General features: G+C 46.4%; 1 protein-coding gene across 10 annotated transcripts in view; it reads right to left on the bottom strand.

Moving 5' to 3' along the window:
* Positions 1-15482, bottom strand: part of ARNTL (aryl hydrocarbon receptor nuclear translocator like) — a 100134-nt gene that overhangs the window by 28982 nt on the left and 55670 nt on the right. For 2 of the 10 annotated variants that reach the window (XM_016128176.2, XM_016128172.2), the window contains exons 3-6: positions 7162-7290; positions 1732-1857; positions 890-1036; positions 329-349 (exon numbers count right to left, since the gene is read on the bottom strand). In XM_016128176.2, the coding sequence (XP_015983662.1) occupies positions 329-349; positions 890-1029 (161 nt within the window). In that variant the 5' untranslated portion in view covers positions 1030-1036; positions 1732-1857; positions 7162-7290. The other 8 variants (XM_016128178.2, XM_016128177.2, XM_016128180.2 and 5 more) reach the window with 6 other exon arrangements.

Genomic DNA, 15482 nt, shown 5'->3' with positions numbered 1-15482 from the left:
ATCCCCTGGGTGTTTGCTCTCTAAATCATCTGGGATAACTTACATATTAATCATAGCATCTCCTAGTGGGCATCTGACCTCCAGTCACTGTGCTCCCCATATTCGACCTGTGAACTTCAGCAGAAAGGGCATCTGCTGTGGGGGGACACCTCTTTGGAGATTTTCCCTCACTAAACAAAAGAAAACCTCTTACATGGACATTTGAGTGAGAGTCTATGCAGTCGTCTCAACAAAACAAAGCATGCCTTTGAATGGTCTACACTGCTTTATTCTCTAGATGTTTGTATAGATATAGAAGAGTTGACTATAAGTGTGAAAGTTTACTTACTCAAAAGAAAAGTCATCAAGTCTAAAAAGAAACAAAAATACTATTTAATATAACAGGTACATACTAATTTCAATCATGTTTAAGGACAACATCAATGTTCCTATACTGTTTTCAGAGATGACCTCTACTTAGCATTCTGCAAATATTAAGCAACTGACGTCTTTCTCAGGAGAGGTCCTCAGGCAAAGCTCTCTCAGAAACCACTGAGGCTATGTTCATAGGCTAGCCATCTTGCTCACAATGAGCAAAGGAAGATGAAGGAAGGGGTAAAAGGAAGAACTTAGCTTTAAGCCTCTTCTTTTTCCCTTGATGCGGAATAATTTGGGGACACAAGGGGAAGTAAACGCCTCAGCATTGCTGGAGGCTCCCTCTTGCTTGCAATCCAGAGAAAGATAAAGGGAAAAAACCCAACTGCGTGGCCACCTGGAATTGAATCTTTCATTCTGATCCCTTTGCAGAAAGAGGATCCTTCTTCCAGGAGAAACAGTAACTGGCCCCTAGATGCCCCATGCCCATGACCTGACACCAAGTTTAGCCAGGGGAAGAGCCTAAGGGCCTTACTGGTAGTCAGTGGAGCTGCCTTTCCGTTTGCGGTTGCAATCCATGCCACTGGTGCCGAGGGGGCTGGAGAGGAGGTCGGTGGCACCCGGGGACATGAAATCACTGATTGTTGAAGAAATGTCCATTCTCTGGTCTGCCATTGGAAGTCTGGAATTGGTACAAGGAGGCAAAGAGGCATGCTTATTTCTATGTGCTCTTCTAAAGTGTGGGTGTTGGGGGTGGGATGGGGTGGGGGAGCACAGGGCACTTGACAGCGCCAGCACATCTCTCACCCAGTGAACAGGGCCATGGCAGGAACGGAAAGAGCCTCGTACTCACTTTAGGAGTTATTACAGGTAACTAAGGCTCACCCACTTGTCTTTCTGAGGAAAAGCCCAGAGAAGCCAGGCGAGGTTGTGGAAGAACTAAACCAGAGCCCAAGGCTCTGGAAGTTACAGCCAGTGTGCCTGCCTCTGAGGGGACTACGTGCACCAGATGTTCTGATAGTCCTAATTTCATTTTCTTCCAATGAATAAATCTGACCAATGAAGTAAATGATAGACTTGCTATCTTTGTATCTTTGTTAAAAATTCTGTAAAAATTGTAGAACAGCAGAAAATATTTTTCAAACTATATTTAAAGTCAGACTTGGGAGTCAGGTCCCTCTCTACAGTCTGTCTTTATCAGTGGCCGAGGCAAGATCTGTCCTGTCTGCCCAACTATCCTTTTGTGCCCAGCATCCCTGGCAAGGAAAACCTTGCATAATGAAATAAAGACGGTGTAAATAAATTTGCAAAACATTTTGAGAATTCATATTTTAAAAATACAAAATGAGCTGGCCCCCCTAAAAAGATGACAAGTACCTTGCAAGGAACTCCAGCTCCAAACCAAGTTGAAGGGGGCCAGGTACTGCCCACAGCTGGGGGTCTGAGCTCCACACAATGTGACTAGGGCTGTCACTCCTTTTCTCTGGGCCCAAGTTTCCTCATCTGCAAAGCAAGAGGTAAGTGTGAGCTCTTGTTTTCATTCCTGTTATGCTTACAGATTAGTGAAGCAGGCCCCCCTGGCTAGGTATGTGCCAACTTTTCACTTTCACAGACATCACTGGAATGAACATTTCTCCATGCACTTGAACTATTATCTCCTTCTATAAATTTCTAATAGTAGGACTGCCAGGTCAAAAGGAGACACACATCGTATGTTTGGGAACATACTAAAATACTGTGCTCCATAAAAGCTCCAGTAACTTATATTTCCAACAAGAGCTCTTATCATTCTGAAGGGAAAAGCAAAACCTCTTTGTTTTTACTTGTATTTTTAAATTATTACAGGTGATATATTCCTATATTACAGGTATCTCAGTTTTCCTTTGTGCCTACTCATGTCTTGTTTCTTCTACCATGTTGTCTTCAGTATTGACGGGGCTGCTAACTCATGTCCACCTGGCCCCTGAAACTGCTGGCAGAAAAACATACCAGGAATCGACTGCTCTCACTTTCAGTCCCCCGCCTCTCATCTCAGAGGTCCAGCGCTGCCCAGAGGGCCCCGACTTCCGCTCCATGTGCTCTCCCACCCTGCTAATGGAGAATGTCATACTTCATCTTTTCTCCTCAAACCTCTGACATCTCCCCGGTCCTCACTCTCAGCCAACTTTGTTTTCTACTTCACTAAGAGGACAGCGATCACAGCTACCAGTCTACCTAGACGCTGCTGGTTAGGACTCCCGTACCCCACGTGTGCTGACTTTGTCCTCTCTCCGAACTCCAGACCATCAATCCAGAAGTCTCTCCCTGCCCCTAATCCCACGTCGTCCACTTTCTCCATCTACTGGATGACTCTCATTAGGATAAAAACACACTGCAAAATTTTTCATTTTGAGGGGAAAAAAACTTTTTTGAACTCTATTCCTCTCCAGTTACTGCTTCGTTTCTAGTTCCTTTCCTCTTACTCTCTCTAAACTAACTCGAATCAGGTTTTTGTCCCCTTCATTCTAACAAGACAGTCTCTTTTGTTACCACTGACCTCCCCATTGCCAGATTCAATCACCAGTTTTCCATTTGCTCCCTACTTGACCAGTCAGCAACATCTGAGAAAACTGATCTCTCCTGCCTCGTTGTCTCTTGGCTTCAGAGATACCACAGTCTCTCTCCTTCTACTTCAGTGGCCGGTCACTCTTTTTTGGTTTCTTTAGCTGGTTCCTCATCTCCCTCACTTCTAAATGAGGGTCTTATGGCTGTTCTCGCTGTCTATACTCATTCCCTAGGAGATCTGTCTAGTTCCATTCTTCAAATACTATCTATCCTACACCAACTCCCAAATTTATATATCCAGCCCAGACCTCTCCCTGAATTCCAAGCTAGTATAACAAACCACCTCCGTGACCTCTCCTGTTGAATATACAACAGAGATCTCAAACTAAAACATTCATAAACAAACCCCTGATTTTCCCCAAGCCAAGCCTCTTAGTCATGCCCATGTCAGTAAACACTATTTCAATCTTTCTGGTTGCTCAGGTCCCAAACCTAGAAGTCAATCCTGACTCCTTTCACAACCTTTATCCAATCTATCACAAATTCCAGCAGAACAACATTAAAAAAAAAAATCCAAAATTCAATTACTTCTCCCCTTTTCCCTTTATGTTTCTGCTCAAATGTCACTTAATGAAGCTTCCTTGATTATCCGTGTAATACAACTCCCTGCCAACCCTCCCTAACCTACCCCACCATCCTTGGTTTTTTTCCATAGTCCTTATCAAAATTTGGCCCATAGTAATCTACTTTCTTTACTACCAGCTGTTCTCTCCATTAGACTATAAGCATCAGTGGAGCAGACTTTTTGTTTGGTTTACTGCTTGTACCCTTAGTGCACAGCACACTCCCTAGCACATGGTAAGTGCCCAACATGTGTTGATTATTAGCATTTATACATTAGAAATATATTCTTCATCCATCATATGTGTTGTAAATACACCCTGCTTTGCTTTTAACTTTGCTATGTGTTTGTATGTGACACTAAACGTGACGTTTTAAAAAGCGTTTCTCACTCCAAAATAATAATATTCTTCTCTTTACTAATATTTATTTGTTTTAGTGTCAGGTATACAGTACATTGGTTAGACAGCAATATAGTTCATAAATTTCTCCCTCCCTTCCCTGACTCTCCACCTAGCCAACATATTAATGCTAATTGCATTTACTATGCCATGCTCTCCATCCACATGACCATCCATTAGCTACTAATTTGAACATCTTTAACCCTTCACCCCATTCTTCCAACCTCCCAAGTCCCCCTCCCCTCAGTCTATCACCAAATTGTCCACTATATTTGTGAGTCTGTTTTTGATTAGTTTGTTCTTTTTATTCCTTAGATTTCGCACATAAGTGAAATCATATAGTGTTTTTATTTCTCTGCCTGATTTAAACACCTTCTAGGTCCATCAAAGCAATACCTTTTCCATCCCCTTCCTTTTAGTCTGTGTGTGTCTTTCAATCTGAAGTGAGTCTCTTGTAGGCAGCATATATAGGGGTCTTGTTTTCTTATCCTTTCAGCCACTCTATCTTTTGGTTGGAGCACTTAGTTCTTTTCCATTTAAGGTACTTATTGATAGGAATGTAGTTGTTATCACTCTTTATTCCCGTTTTTGATACATGTTTTTCTTCTTAAAGAAGTCCCTCCAACATTTCCTATAATACTGACTTGGTGGTAATAAATTCTTTTAGCTTATTTTTGTCTGGGAAGCTCTTTATCTGTCCTTCAACTCTAAATGATAGCTTTGTTGGATAAAGTATTCTTGGTCGTAGATCCTGGGTCTTCATCATGTCGAATATTTTGTGCCAAGCCCTTCTGTCCTGCATAGTTTCTTTTGGGAAATCAGCTGCCAGTCTTATGGGTGCTCCCTTATAGGTAACTATTTTTCTCTTGCTGCTTTTAATATTTTGACTTTAACCTTTGGCCTTTTAATTACAATATGTCTTGGTGTGGGCCTCTTCGAATCCCTGGTTTTTGTAATTCTCTGAGCTTCCTGGGGTTTTATGTCCATTTCCTTCACCAGGTTAGGGAAGTTTTCCATCATTAAATCTTCAAACAGTTGTTCAGCATCTTGATTTTCTTCAGATACGCCGATCAGATGGATATTTGGACCCTTAATAGTGTCTCACATGCTCCTTAAATTATCTTTATAATCTTGGCATCTTATCTCTTGCCATTCAGATTGAGTGTCCTTGGCTTTCCCATCTTCTAGATAAGGCATTTGATCCTCGTCTTTATTCACTTTGTTTATTCCATTTAATATAATAGTTCTCATCTCAAATAATGTGTTCTTCATGTCAGACTGATTCCCATTTATAATTTCCATTTCCATTTTTATGTTTTTTTTAATCTCTTTGTTGAAGTTCTCACTGAATTTATCTACACTTCCCAAAAGTTCATTGAGTATCTTTATAACCAGTGTTTTGAAGTCTGTATCTGTTAGATTACTTGACTCCATTATACCTGGATCTCTTCTGTTCTCTCATATGGTTTCTGCTTCTTTGTCTTCCCATTTGGGCTGCCTTTTCATGTCTGTTTCTATGTACTAAGCAAGGCTCCTAAGTCTCCTGGTCCTATCAGTGTGGATTTGTGAAGTAGGTGTCCAGTGGCACAGTCCTGAGAGGGGTTCAGCTGCAGGCCAAGTTTAGCCCTAGCCTGTGCCCCTCCGGGGCCACCTGTTAAGATTCAGCAAGTAATCTACAGAGGCTGTTCTTACAGTTGCCTCGAAAGGCCACACCAGAAACTGACACCAGCTGCCTCCAGTGTGAGTCTAGGCGCTGCTCAGCAAAGAGCACCTGACTCACTGAGGATATACCTGGATGTGGCTTGGTGGGGCCGCAAGTTAGGGAAGGTGAGGTTTCAGGTAATCCCTCTGGGCTGAGCGACCTCTGTTATCCAGTTTGATGACATCAGGACTGTGGTGGCACTGTGTGCATGCACTGGGATGAGGAGAGGGCTCAACAAGGGATAATCGATACTGATGGCACTTCTATACCTCGTGAGTCTCGCCTAGGCCCTCACTCCCACAATGTCTCCCTGTAAGTCCTTGGTGCTCCCTGCGCGCAGCCCAATAGGCACTGGTGCTCAGAGCGAGCAGGTCCATCACCACGGAAGTCCGTTCACAGATGCGGCCCCTTTAAGAGGAGTCTGCCCCGCTCGGGATAGGGCAGCCCCGCATCCTCGCCCTGTCCTACCTTCTGCCGTTGCAGAGTGCTTTCTTGGATGTCTCCCTAGTTATATGGCTTATTCATCTAGATCCCAGGTGATTTTTCCTTGCTGCTTGCTCCTTGTTTCTGTCACAACTTTTATTTGGTTGCCAGATGGATAAACAGAGCCTCTATCATCTGAGCCATTTTTTTCCCTCCTCAGTATTTTTATAACTTTACTTTTTTTATTTAACAACTTAAACCATTTAGAAATTACTTTTGGTATACTATTGTTGGAAATTTATTTTTCCCTCTAATGGACAGACAACTGTCTCAACAACATTTACTAGACCAGCGGTCCTCAACCTTTTTGGCACCAGGGACTAGTGTTCCTATAAGAATCTAATGCCCGATGATCTGAGGTCGAGTTGAGGTGGTGATGCTAGTGCTGAGGAGCGGCTGAAAATACAGGTGAAGCTTTGCTCACTCACCTGCCACTCACCTTTTGCTGTGCAGCCCGGTTCCTAACAGGCCAAGGACCAGTACTAGTCCATGGTCTTGGGGTTGGGGACCCCTGCTAGACCATATAGCCTATTACCAAGCATTTAAAATGCCACCTTTATTGATTCATTGTCTAATTCTAGACTTTCTATTCTGTTCCTTTGATCTAGTTATTTTCATTTTAGTACCACACTGTTTATTATGTGGCTTTACAATACGTTTTAATATATGGTAGAACAAATGCTTTCCCTCTTTTTACTCTTCATTTTCAGAAATTTCCTGGCTGTTGTGATTTATTCTTCGAGGAGCGTTTTATAAGCATTTAATCATGTTAAAGGCCCTGTTGGGTGGCTGCCATCATTGTCATCTTATTGCTGACATTAATTAGGCCCGGAATGAGTACAGAGCCCAATCCTCAGGGTCTTGGTGACCCTTTGAGTTGCATGTGAGACATGAGGGGCCACCTGTAGTCCCCACCCCCTCTTTCTGAATAGATGGACAAACTGCATGAGGTGAAATATTCCAAGTTTCAGGGCCTTGAAACAACCATACATTCTGAAGGAAGAACTAGCCCTGAAGCTGGGGGAGGGGCAGATAGGGAATAGGATGACTTATTACCTGAAGTGACAGTTCTTAAACCTCAGATCCACCTTGGGAGGAGCAAGGAGCCACTAGACTTGTTGGTCACCTCAAAGCAGTTTTCATGTTTTATAGTTTCCTTTTAGGCAGTCAACTTCTTCCAGAAGCCTAGAGTGGGCCCACAGAAAAGAAAAAACCCGAAAGGTCACTTTGGGGCAAATAGATTGAAAAACTTCATAGTAGCCAAGGGAGATGGAGTAGCTGGCTCATGACTCCTAATTACAGGGAGTAGCTGGACAGCTCACAATCCTATCCTTCAGCTGCCTGTTAAACTAAACTGCAAACATATGGAGGAATCTGGCAGGATTTATTTTCTGTGAAAAACAATGCCTTTTAAATTACTAAACATGGATTCTTGGACATGGCCTTAAGAGAAGGAAGAGAATTATATTTTTCATTTCTCCTACTGGGCCAAGCAATAATAGTGAACGCTCACTGGGTATGCACTTTGCATCAGGCACTGTTCTTACTGCATTATGTAGATTAACTTATTTAAACTTGAAAATAATATGAGGTAAATACTGTTTTCTTCATTTTACCAATAAGAACATAGAGGGGGTGGGGGGGGGCGGGGAGAGAGAGAGAGAGAGAGAGAGAGAGAGAGAGAGAGAGAGAGAGAGAGAGATAGATATGAAGGAACTACCTAAGGTCACACGACTGGAGAGTGGTGGGCCTCTAGAAGCTACACTCACCCCTAATGATGTCACTCAACTCTTTTTCTCAAGAACAGTTAGTTGTCTAAATCCAGACAATGAGGAACAATGGAAAATAAGTCTTTGGCAACATTAAGCCGAAACAAAATGCCAGGAGGGCCAATACCTTAAACACCTTAGCTCGCTCCCAGAAGTTTTAAGAAAGTGTCCACGAACCTCAAGTACATCTGGGCACATGCAAAACTAAAGGAGAAATCAATTCTGAAAAGGCATGTGCTCATGTTAATGTGGGCGCTGGGCCGCCCATCTCCTACTGGCAGGACAGAGGGTTCTCCTCTCTGCCCCTGTGCTCCCCAATCCGGGAGGAAGTGGCTCTAAAGGAAGACAAGGGGCGCATCCTCCATCCTACTCCTTCCCTGCCCTGCCTTAAGGTGGCAAGACTTAGATTTTAAAGGAGATTTTACTGACCTCTCTGAAGCAAGAATTCTGGTGTTTCACATTCTGCTGGCTAATTCTTGCTGTCTTTGGACTTCCTATCTTTGTCTTGGTTATACAGGTCTTCAAATGAATATCCAGAAATAGAAACTATTTTGTCTGCCTAATTTACTTCCCTTTGCCGTCTGACTCTGGTAACCCGTCTCTGGGCCTGTGCAAACAACCTGACCAGGACCTCCAGACTTCTTGTCCCTAAGCCTCAGTTGACACAGCAGCGACAAATGGATGCAGGTCCCCAGGAAGTGCCACCAGAGGCAGGCTTACCGTGTTCGATTCCATCTAAATCTGATTCCCAGTCCAGGTCCCACACTATCCTCCAAGCCCCGAAATCGGCAATCGAGGATCCACACTGGGCAGCCTCCCCTCTCCTTCTCACACCCCAAAGCCTCCGCATAGCCTTCTGATGATGGATGGGTTTAGTCACCTCCCTCTGCCTGCTGGCCATTGCCTCTATCCAGACTGCCTTCCTTTCCAGCCTCCCTCTCTCCTCCCTGTGGTCAGAGGCAGACACCCTCCCTGCTTAAAAACACTTCAGTGGCCTCACTGCTCTGCCCAAACCTAGATAAAAGCCCACACTGCCTAGCAGGAAACACCAGACCACTGCAATGGCTTGCTTGCTTTGGAGCCTAACCTCCCTCATCTGTTGCCAAAAGCTTCAGGCCACTGAGCAACTGAAGTTCCCAAGGACGTTCGGCCTCAGCTGTGCCCACCTGCTTTTAGTAGGTGTGGTTCGTTGTAGCCACTCCATCACCTGGTGCACTCCTCCTTTCCTTTCAAGTGCCTTCAGGTGTCAGCCTCCAGGAGAAGTGCTCTGGCTGCCCACCCTCTGCCCCCACCTCCCGGAATGCTCCTGGCCTTCCCTTCACACCCTGCAGCCTCCCTCTGCTCTCCGCCCGCCCCACCCCATCTCATAGTTAGGTGTCTCCCAGGTGCCAGCACCTCTTTCCCCAACTTTCCTGAAACTTAGATGAAGGTCCTAAGTACCAAACTTCATATAAAATGTCTAAGTTTGATCATTTTTTCCAAATAAACTTTATAGAAATAATAAATGCTAACATGGATTTTGGTACTATATTTTACAAAACAAAAATCAGAAGGCTTTTTTAAAAAAAAAAAAAAACCATATGCTTGGACAACGTAAGGAAACTTAATCAGCTGTGACACTTAACAATCATTTCTGAAAAACTGTTTTCTCTCCAAGAAGGTGTTCTCAGATGTGAGACAATAGAACAACGAAAAGGAGGAAAAAACCCCAAACCTCTTACTGTGCTAATTACTTCCAAAAGAGGTTTCAGCCTAAGGGAGGAGGCTACAAGAGACCGAAGATACCTGTGAGAGGGGCCCTTGCTGAAGGGACATGGGGCTCAGGGTCAGCCCTTGTGCAGCCATCCAAGTGGCACACAGCAAGGGCATTCTTGGGGGAGCCTGGCCTGTCATTGTGGGGTCAGGGACCACATGTGTGCCTACTTCAGAGCTAGAGATTTCCAAAGGTGGGAGGGAGGCTCACTGGATGGCCAGAGAATGGCACAAAGGGACTTGTGCAATACGCCTGGGAAGAACTTGGGGGTACCCTCTGTCCCATCTCAGTCCTCTCCCGCTCCTTGGAACACAAGGAAAGGAATTTTAGGGGCCCCACACAAAGGAACAAGGGGGCTAGAAGAGGAGTCACAGCCCAGGCTGCCCTGCAGAGATGCCTCAGCAGCTGAGAGGGATGAGGGAGAGTATCATCCACTATTAGGTGCCAAAAGGACACATGGCTGCTCCTCTGAGCAAAACAAGGTGAGGCCGAGTTGCCCCTTAGGAACCCCACACACACCATCCACAGCAGCAGTCCCCAACCTTTCTGGTGCCCAGGATCGGTGCTCCTATGAGAATCTAATGCCTGATGATCTGAGGTGGAGCTGAGGTGGTGATGCTAGCACTGGAGAGCGGCTACTAATACAGATGAAGCTTTGTTCGCTGGCCCACCACTCACCCCCTGCTCTGTGGCCTAGCTCCTAACAGGCCACGGACTCGTACTGGTCCATGGCCCAGGGGTTGGGGACCCCTGGTCTACAGGAATATGACCATATCCAAGACAACGAATCACAGATCAGGAGCCTCTCTCGGCTTTCCCTTCTCCCTGCTCCAGCAGCCCAGAAAAGAAAGGGAGCATGTAATTGTATTAAGGTTCAAACTATTAGCTGCTCCTCCCTGGGAGGAGAGTCTGCAGATCACCTCGGTGTCAGGCCTGGCCCTGTGACTTGCCTCGACTGATGAATGTGAGTGGATGGGACAGCTGCAACTTTGGAACATGTGTTTCTTTGTGCCAAGACCGGCAATTTCCTAAACAGAGGCTCCTCCTTTAGCCCAGGTCCTGGATGGAGACCAGCAAGAGGAAGAAATAAACCCTTGCTACTGTAAGCCACTGAGATGCTGGGGCTGGTTGTTACCAGGGTGACCAAGTCTTCTGTTTGCCCGGGACCTTCCCATTTGAGCACTGAAAGCCCTGCATCCTGGGAAACCCTTCCGTCCCAGACAAACCAGGACAGCTGGTCACCTAGTTCTTACTGCGGTATCACTCCTTAGCTGCCTGACACAAGCAGGAGGAAAGAAAGACAGACTGGGATCCTGGAGGCACAGACCAAGCCTGGCCTGGGAGGAGGGAAAGGGAACAGCGGCATTTACACTGGACCAGTTTAATCTTTACGATGACTTGTCCATCAATTGTGATCATTTTCCCAATTTTCCAGGTAAGGAACTAAGGATTGACGAGGCGAAGTTACGTTAACATGACACAGCTAGCAACGGGGACAGAACCCAGATGTGTCTGGCTCGCTAATGGTTCTAACCACCACACAGCTGCTGGCCCTGCCTCCCGAACCACTCCCACAAAGTAACACACAGACCCCGAAGAGCACTCCGGGAGAAGGAATGAGGGGAAATTATATGATGCAGCAATCCTGGCTCAGGAAAGCTACAGAAACCAAGCCATCACGTTGTCTCTGGGCTTCCTGGTAGCCAGGGCTGAGAGGGCAAAGCTAGACCCTCACACAGGCCGGGAAACATATCAGCTAGTTTATCTGGACAGACTGAGTGAGGAGGGGTATCTGTCGGGGAGGTTCCTTACACGGGTCCTGAGCAATGCTGCACTGAATGGCTTTGGGGAAACGACTTTGTGAGGGAACAGAGGGCTTTCCCTTCTTAAAAACGGGACACCAGTGAAAGCCTGTCCCATTCTTTTGCCCACATTCCCAGGTGTGACAGCTGAATGGAGTTCTGTTAGGGTTACTTTGTAAAACTCCAAGATGTCACTAGGATAATGGCTTTTGATGATGTGACTTCATAAAAGGGCACAGCTTAGGAAAATATGGACCATAGGGAATCAACATCCCTGACTACCTTTGCTAGCGGCTGTATGCTTATCAATCTACTTCCCCACGAAACCCCAAACTCCCCAGGAAGGAGTCCTGTGTGGCCACCTCCACATCCCCAAAGCCTGCAAGGAGCTGGCCCGAGGCACAGCAGTGTTCCGGAAGTACTTTCCCTCCCCCACCCAGAGAGCTGCAGCAGCTGGCACCTGGCCCCGTTCCACACATTTCCCACTACACGGCACTTGCTGGTGCCCGACTCAAGGTTTACTGAGCAAATGAATGTGGAATTGCTCTGGTCTGTTTAGATGGTGGTGACCTTTGAGCAGAGGTGAGAGGCTGAAAGGGTCCTGTCCCCTCTTCAAGTCTCCCTTGATCCTGATGGTTACTGACAGTCCATGGGGAGTGTGGTTGTCTTTCTTTGCAACAGATGGATCTAGAGAACATTCACCCAGTGAGATCAGGTGTCTTGAGCCTAAAGTAACAGGTGTCTGTACCAGGATCATCCAACATGCATTTCTCTAGCCCCTTGGGGAAGCCAGGGCACTGGAGACACAGGGAGGAATCGGCAGTCCTGTTCAAGACTCCCTCAGTCTAATTGATGAAGACGTGGTGGCATGACCCCTGCAACAGGGAGCTATGCTCACAGTGCCAGCAGCACGCCACATTGCAGGATGTGCCTTCGCCCTTGTAGGTGGCAGAGATTTGTGGAGCAATTATGATAAATTTCCAGCAGGTGGCAGTCAAGTGTTTTGAGGAAGGAGTGGGGCACAAGTGAGTTACAGGACCAGAACTAAGGAGAAAATACTTCACTTATTGGCTGGTGTGTGTGTGTGTGTGTGTGTGTGTGTGTGTGTGCGCGCGCGCATGCATGGGTGGGGGGAGGTGTAATGGAAGGAGAAGGGACCAGGGAGGAGGTGAGACTTGAATTAGGTGTTGCAGATGATTGCCTGGTGGGCTGGATGGTGAGGAGTATGTTCTGAGCAGAGGAGAGGTTTTTTCTGGCGGTCGTCGGGGCTTGGGGAGAAATGTTTGTGGCACTTGTGCACCCAGTCCTACTGGTAGCTCTAGATGCTTGGAAATCCCGAAATCAAACATAAATCAAAAAGATTGCCTTTGGCAATACAGGGCTTGGAGGGACAGTTGAGAGGGTCTCACAGGGGCAGGATTTGTGAATCAAATCAAGGCAGCTCTTTGTGGAAAAGACCCCCAAAACCATTGATGGAAGAGAGTCTATAGAATTCTAGTCGTAAAAGGCTACTGAGGGCTGTTAGAGGGGTTCGTGGATCTAATTAAGAGTTAGAAAACAGCATGCGTCTAGCCCAGTAAAGGTGCTCAGTAAATGTTAAATGGATGATAAAAGGGATGCCTTCTTAACCTTTGCCAAATCGATCCCTGAAGTATAGTAAGGAGAACGACCAGAGGAACAAGCTAAGGTCCCACTGGGCTTTCTGGGAGGACTCTTGGTCCTAGATGGGGATGTACGGACCATTGATGTGACCGGTGTGGCAAGCGTCCCAATTCCAGCTGACAGTTGAGCAGCTGCCCAAATTGAGGTAGATGAGGGCACAGAGTCGGAGCAAACAGAAGGTTCAGAAATGGAGCAGTGGAGTAGACAAGAAGATCCAGATTACTCTTTTAATAGGTCTGATAAAAGAGACTGCAGGATGACTTGGAATCTTAGGAAGAACTGATCCGCCTTTAAACATCCATGTACCACCTGAGAAGGGAACTAACATTACTCAGTGCTTTTAACGCACCAGGTCCTTTATGACACGGTGGTTAAGGGCATGCTCTCCACTGGGCCATGACAGTCAGATTTCATATCCTCACTCCACCATGCTTTAGTGCCTGGCGCGCAAATCTCAGTTCCAACACATGCATGATACTTAACTTTGTGTATCATTGCCTCCTGCCTGACCTGTGTGATACAAATGATAACATTACCTACCTCAGAGCTGTGGTGGAGATTAAAATGCTTAGAACAGTGTCTGTCATATAATAAGCCCTCTATAAGTGTTAACTATTTTCTCATTTAGCCATGACAACAGCCCTCTAGGATGGCTAAATCTCTCTCTCATTTTACAGATGAAAAAATGAAGTTTCAGAGAGGTTAAGTAACTTGACCAAGGCTAGTGATATTACATGAAGGCAGATTTAAACCAGGTCGGGCCTCTCTAAAGTCCAGTCTCTCCACTATATGGCATGGCCTGTGTACAAAATAAGAAGTGGGCACATTCCAGAGTAAGCAGGGATTTCAAAATTCTCGAAGCTAGCACTCCTCAAAGGTCTGTCATGGAACACTGGTTCCATGGGATTTTAATGATGTTATTTGGGGAAAAACGTCAATGGACAAAGGAGTACGTGGAATTCTGGGTTAAAGAGAGAGGCTTCTCTTCCGCAGGGCTTCTTGGAACCTTATATATAACCCTGGAGGGTGAAGGTGCAGGAGCAGCGAAGTCTCCATTTCCCCACATGTGCCTCTTCTCGTCTAACATCTAATAGACAAAGGTTCAGTGGGGCACACTAAGGGTGCTCTGCAAAATCATTCAGGACTAAGGATCCCCTTCCTGTGACCGTGCTTCCCCTTCCACCCCACCGACTTCCTTGCCAGAGGTGCTTGGTATGGCTTCATCAGCCTCTTGGCTCCTCTGACAGCAGCCTGAGGTCTCAGGTCCCTGTTCCACTTTTTTCCATCAGTGGCCTCTGGCTCCTTCTTCTGTATAACCTCTGCCTCATACTGCCCTCTGCCTCTCAGCACTCACATGCATTCAAGCCCACTCCCTGGCAAGGGCTTCCCTCCAGCCTGGACCCAGGGTTTCTGCATTATCGGGAGGACAACAGTGGACTCTGAGGCTGCCAAGGGAGCTCACAGGTGCTACCTCTCCCCAAGCGGGGTCTGGACCTGGTCTTCCTCTGCACCCCGGTTGCCAGCACAGGGCCTGGCACAAAGGAAATGCTCAGTGTCAGGTGGGGGGTGAGTGTGTGCTGTATCTGTCACATCCCAGCTGTCCTGCCACGTCAGCTCTGGGGGGCGGCCTCCCAACGGACAAAGCTCCCCTGACTCGGACACACTCCTGCACTCAATGATAGCACACCTCCCTCCTGATAACAAGGACAATGACTCAGGCTCATTAACCAAAGACCTAAAAACCTGGCTCCTGTTTTCTTTTCCTTCCTGTATTAATGCTACAGAATAAGAGAAGAGAACCTGGTCCTAAAGACGCAGGAGAAGAATACTCTTTACACCAAAAAACTTACTGCCTGAAGTTGAAGAAAGTTCTGGAAAACATCTGCATCTTGTTCTAAAGGAAACAAAAGGGTGCACTGCCGTTATTTGGTGGTAAAGGGAAAGATGCCAGGTGAGGGAGAGCCGAGTTGAAGATGGGGCGGACAAAAACTCGTTGAGTTTCTGGTTTAGCCGCACGTGGAGGCGGCTGAGGCAGGCAGCAGGGAGCGGACCCAAGGTGGGCTGAGACTCAGAGAGGAAATGCATAGCTCTTCTCTGAACTGTGAGGAAGGCATTTTGCAGCAAGAAGCACTGAAGACTTGTAAGAATTCGAAAGGTAAGCGGTATTTTAAAAGTCCAATCTCTTCATTTTATGGCCAATGAAACTAAAATACAGAGAAAGAGCTGCTCCCATGGAAAGCTGGGAACAGAATAAGGAGAACGTTCAGCCCATGGGTGGTAACAGAACTTGGGAGTTGCCCGGGGAGATGAGATGGTGAAAGCAAAGGACCGTGATGTGATTCCCCTATGAAGACAGAGCCCACAGGCACAGCGGGAGACGGAGGGCTTACA

The sequence above is a fragment of the Rousettus aegyptiacus genome, unplaced genomic scaffold (assembly GCF_014176215.1).
Source record: "Rousettus aegyptiacus isolate mRouAeg1 unplaced genomic scaffold, mRouAeg1.p scaffold_m13_p_5, whole genome shotgun sequence".
NCBI classification, from domain to species: domain Eukaryota; kingdom Metazoa; phylum Chordata; class Mammalia; order Chiroptera; family Pteropodidae; genus Rousettus; species Rousettus aegyptiacus.
This window is presented reverse-complemented; position numbering and strand designations above follow the sequence as displayed.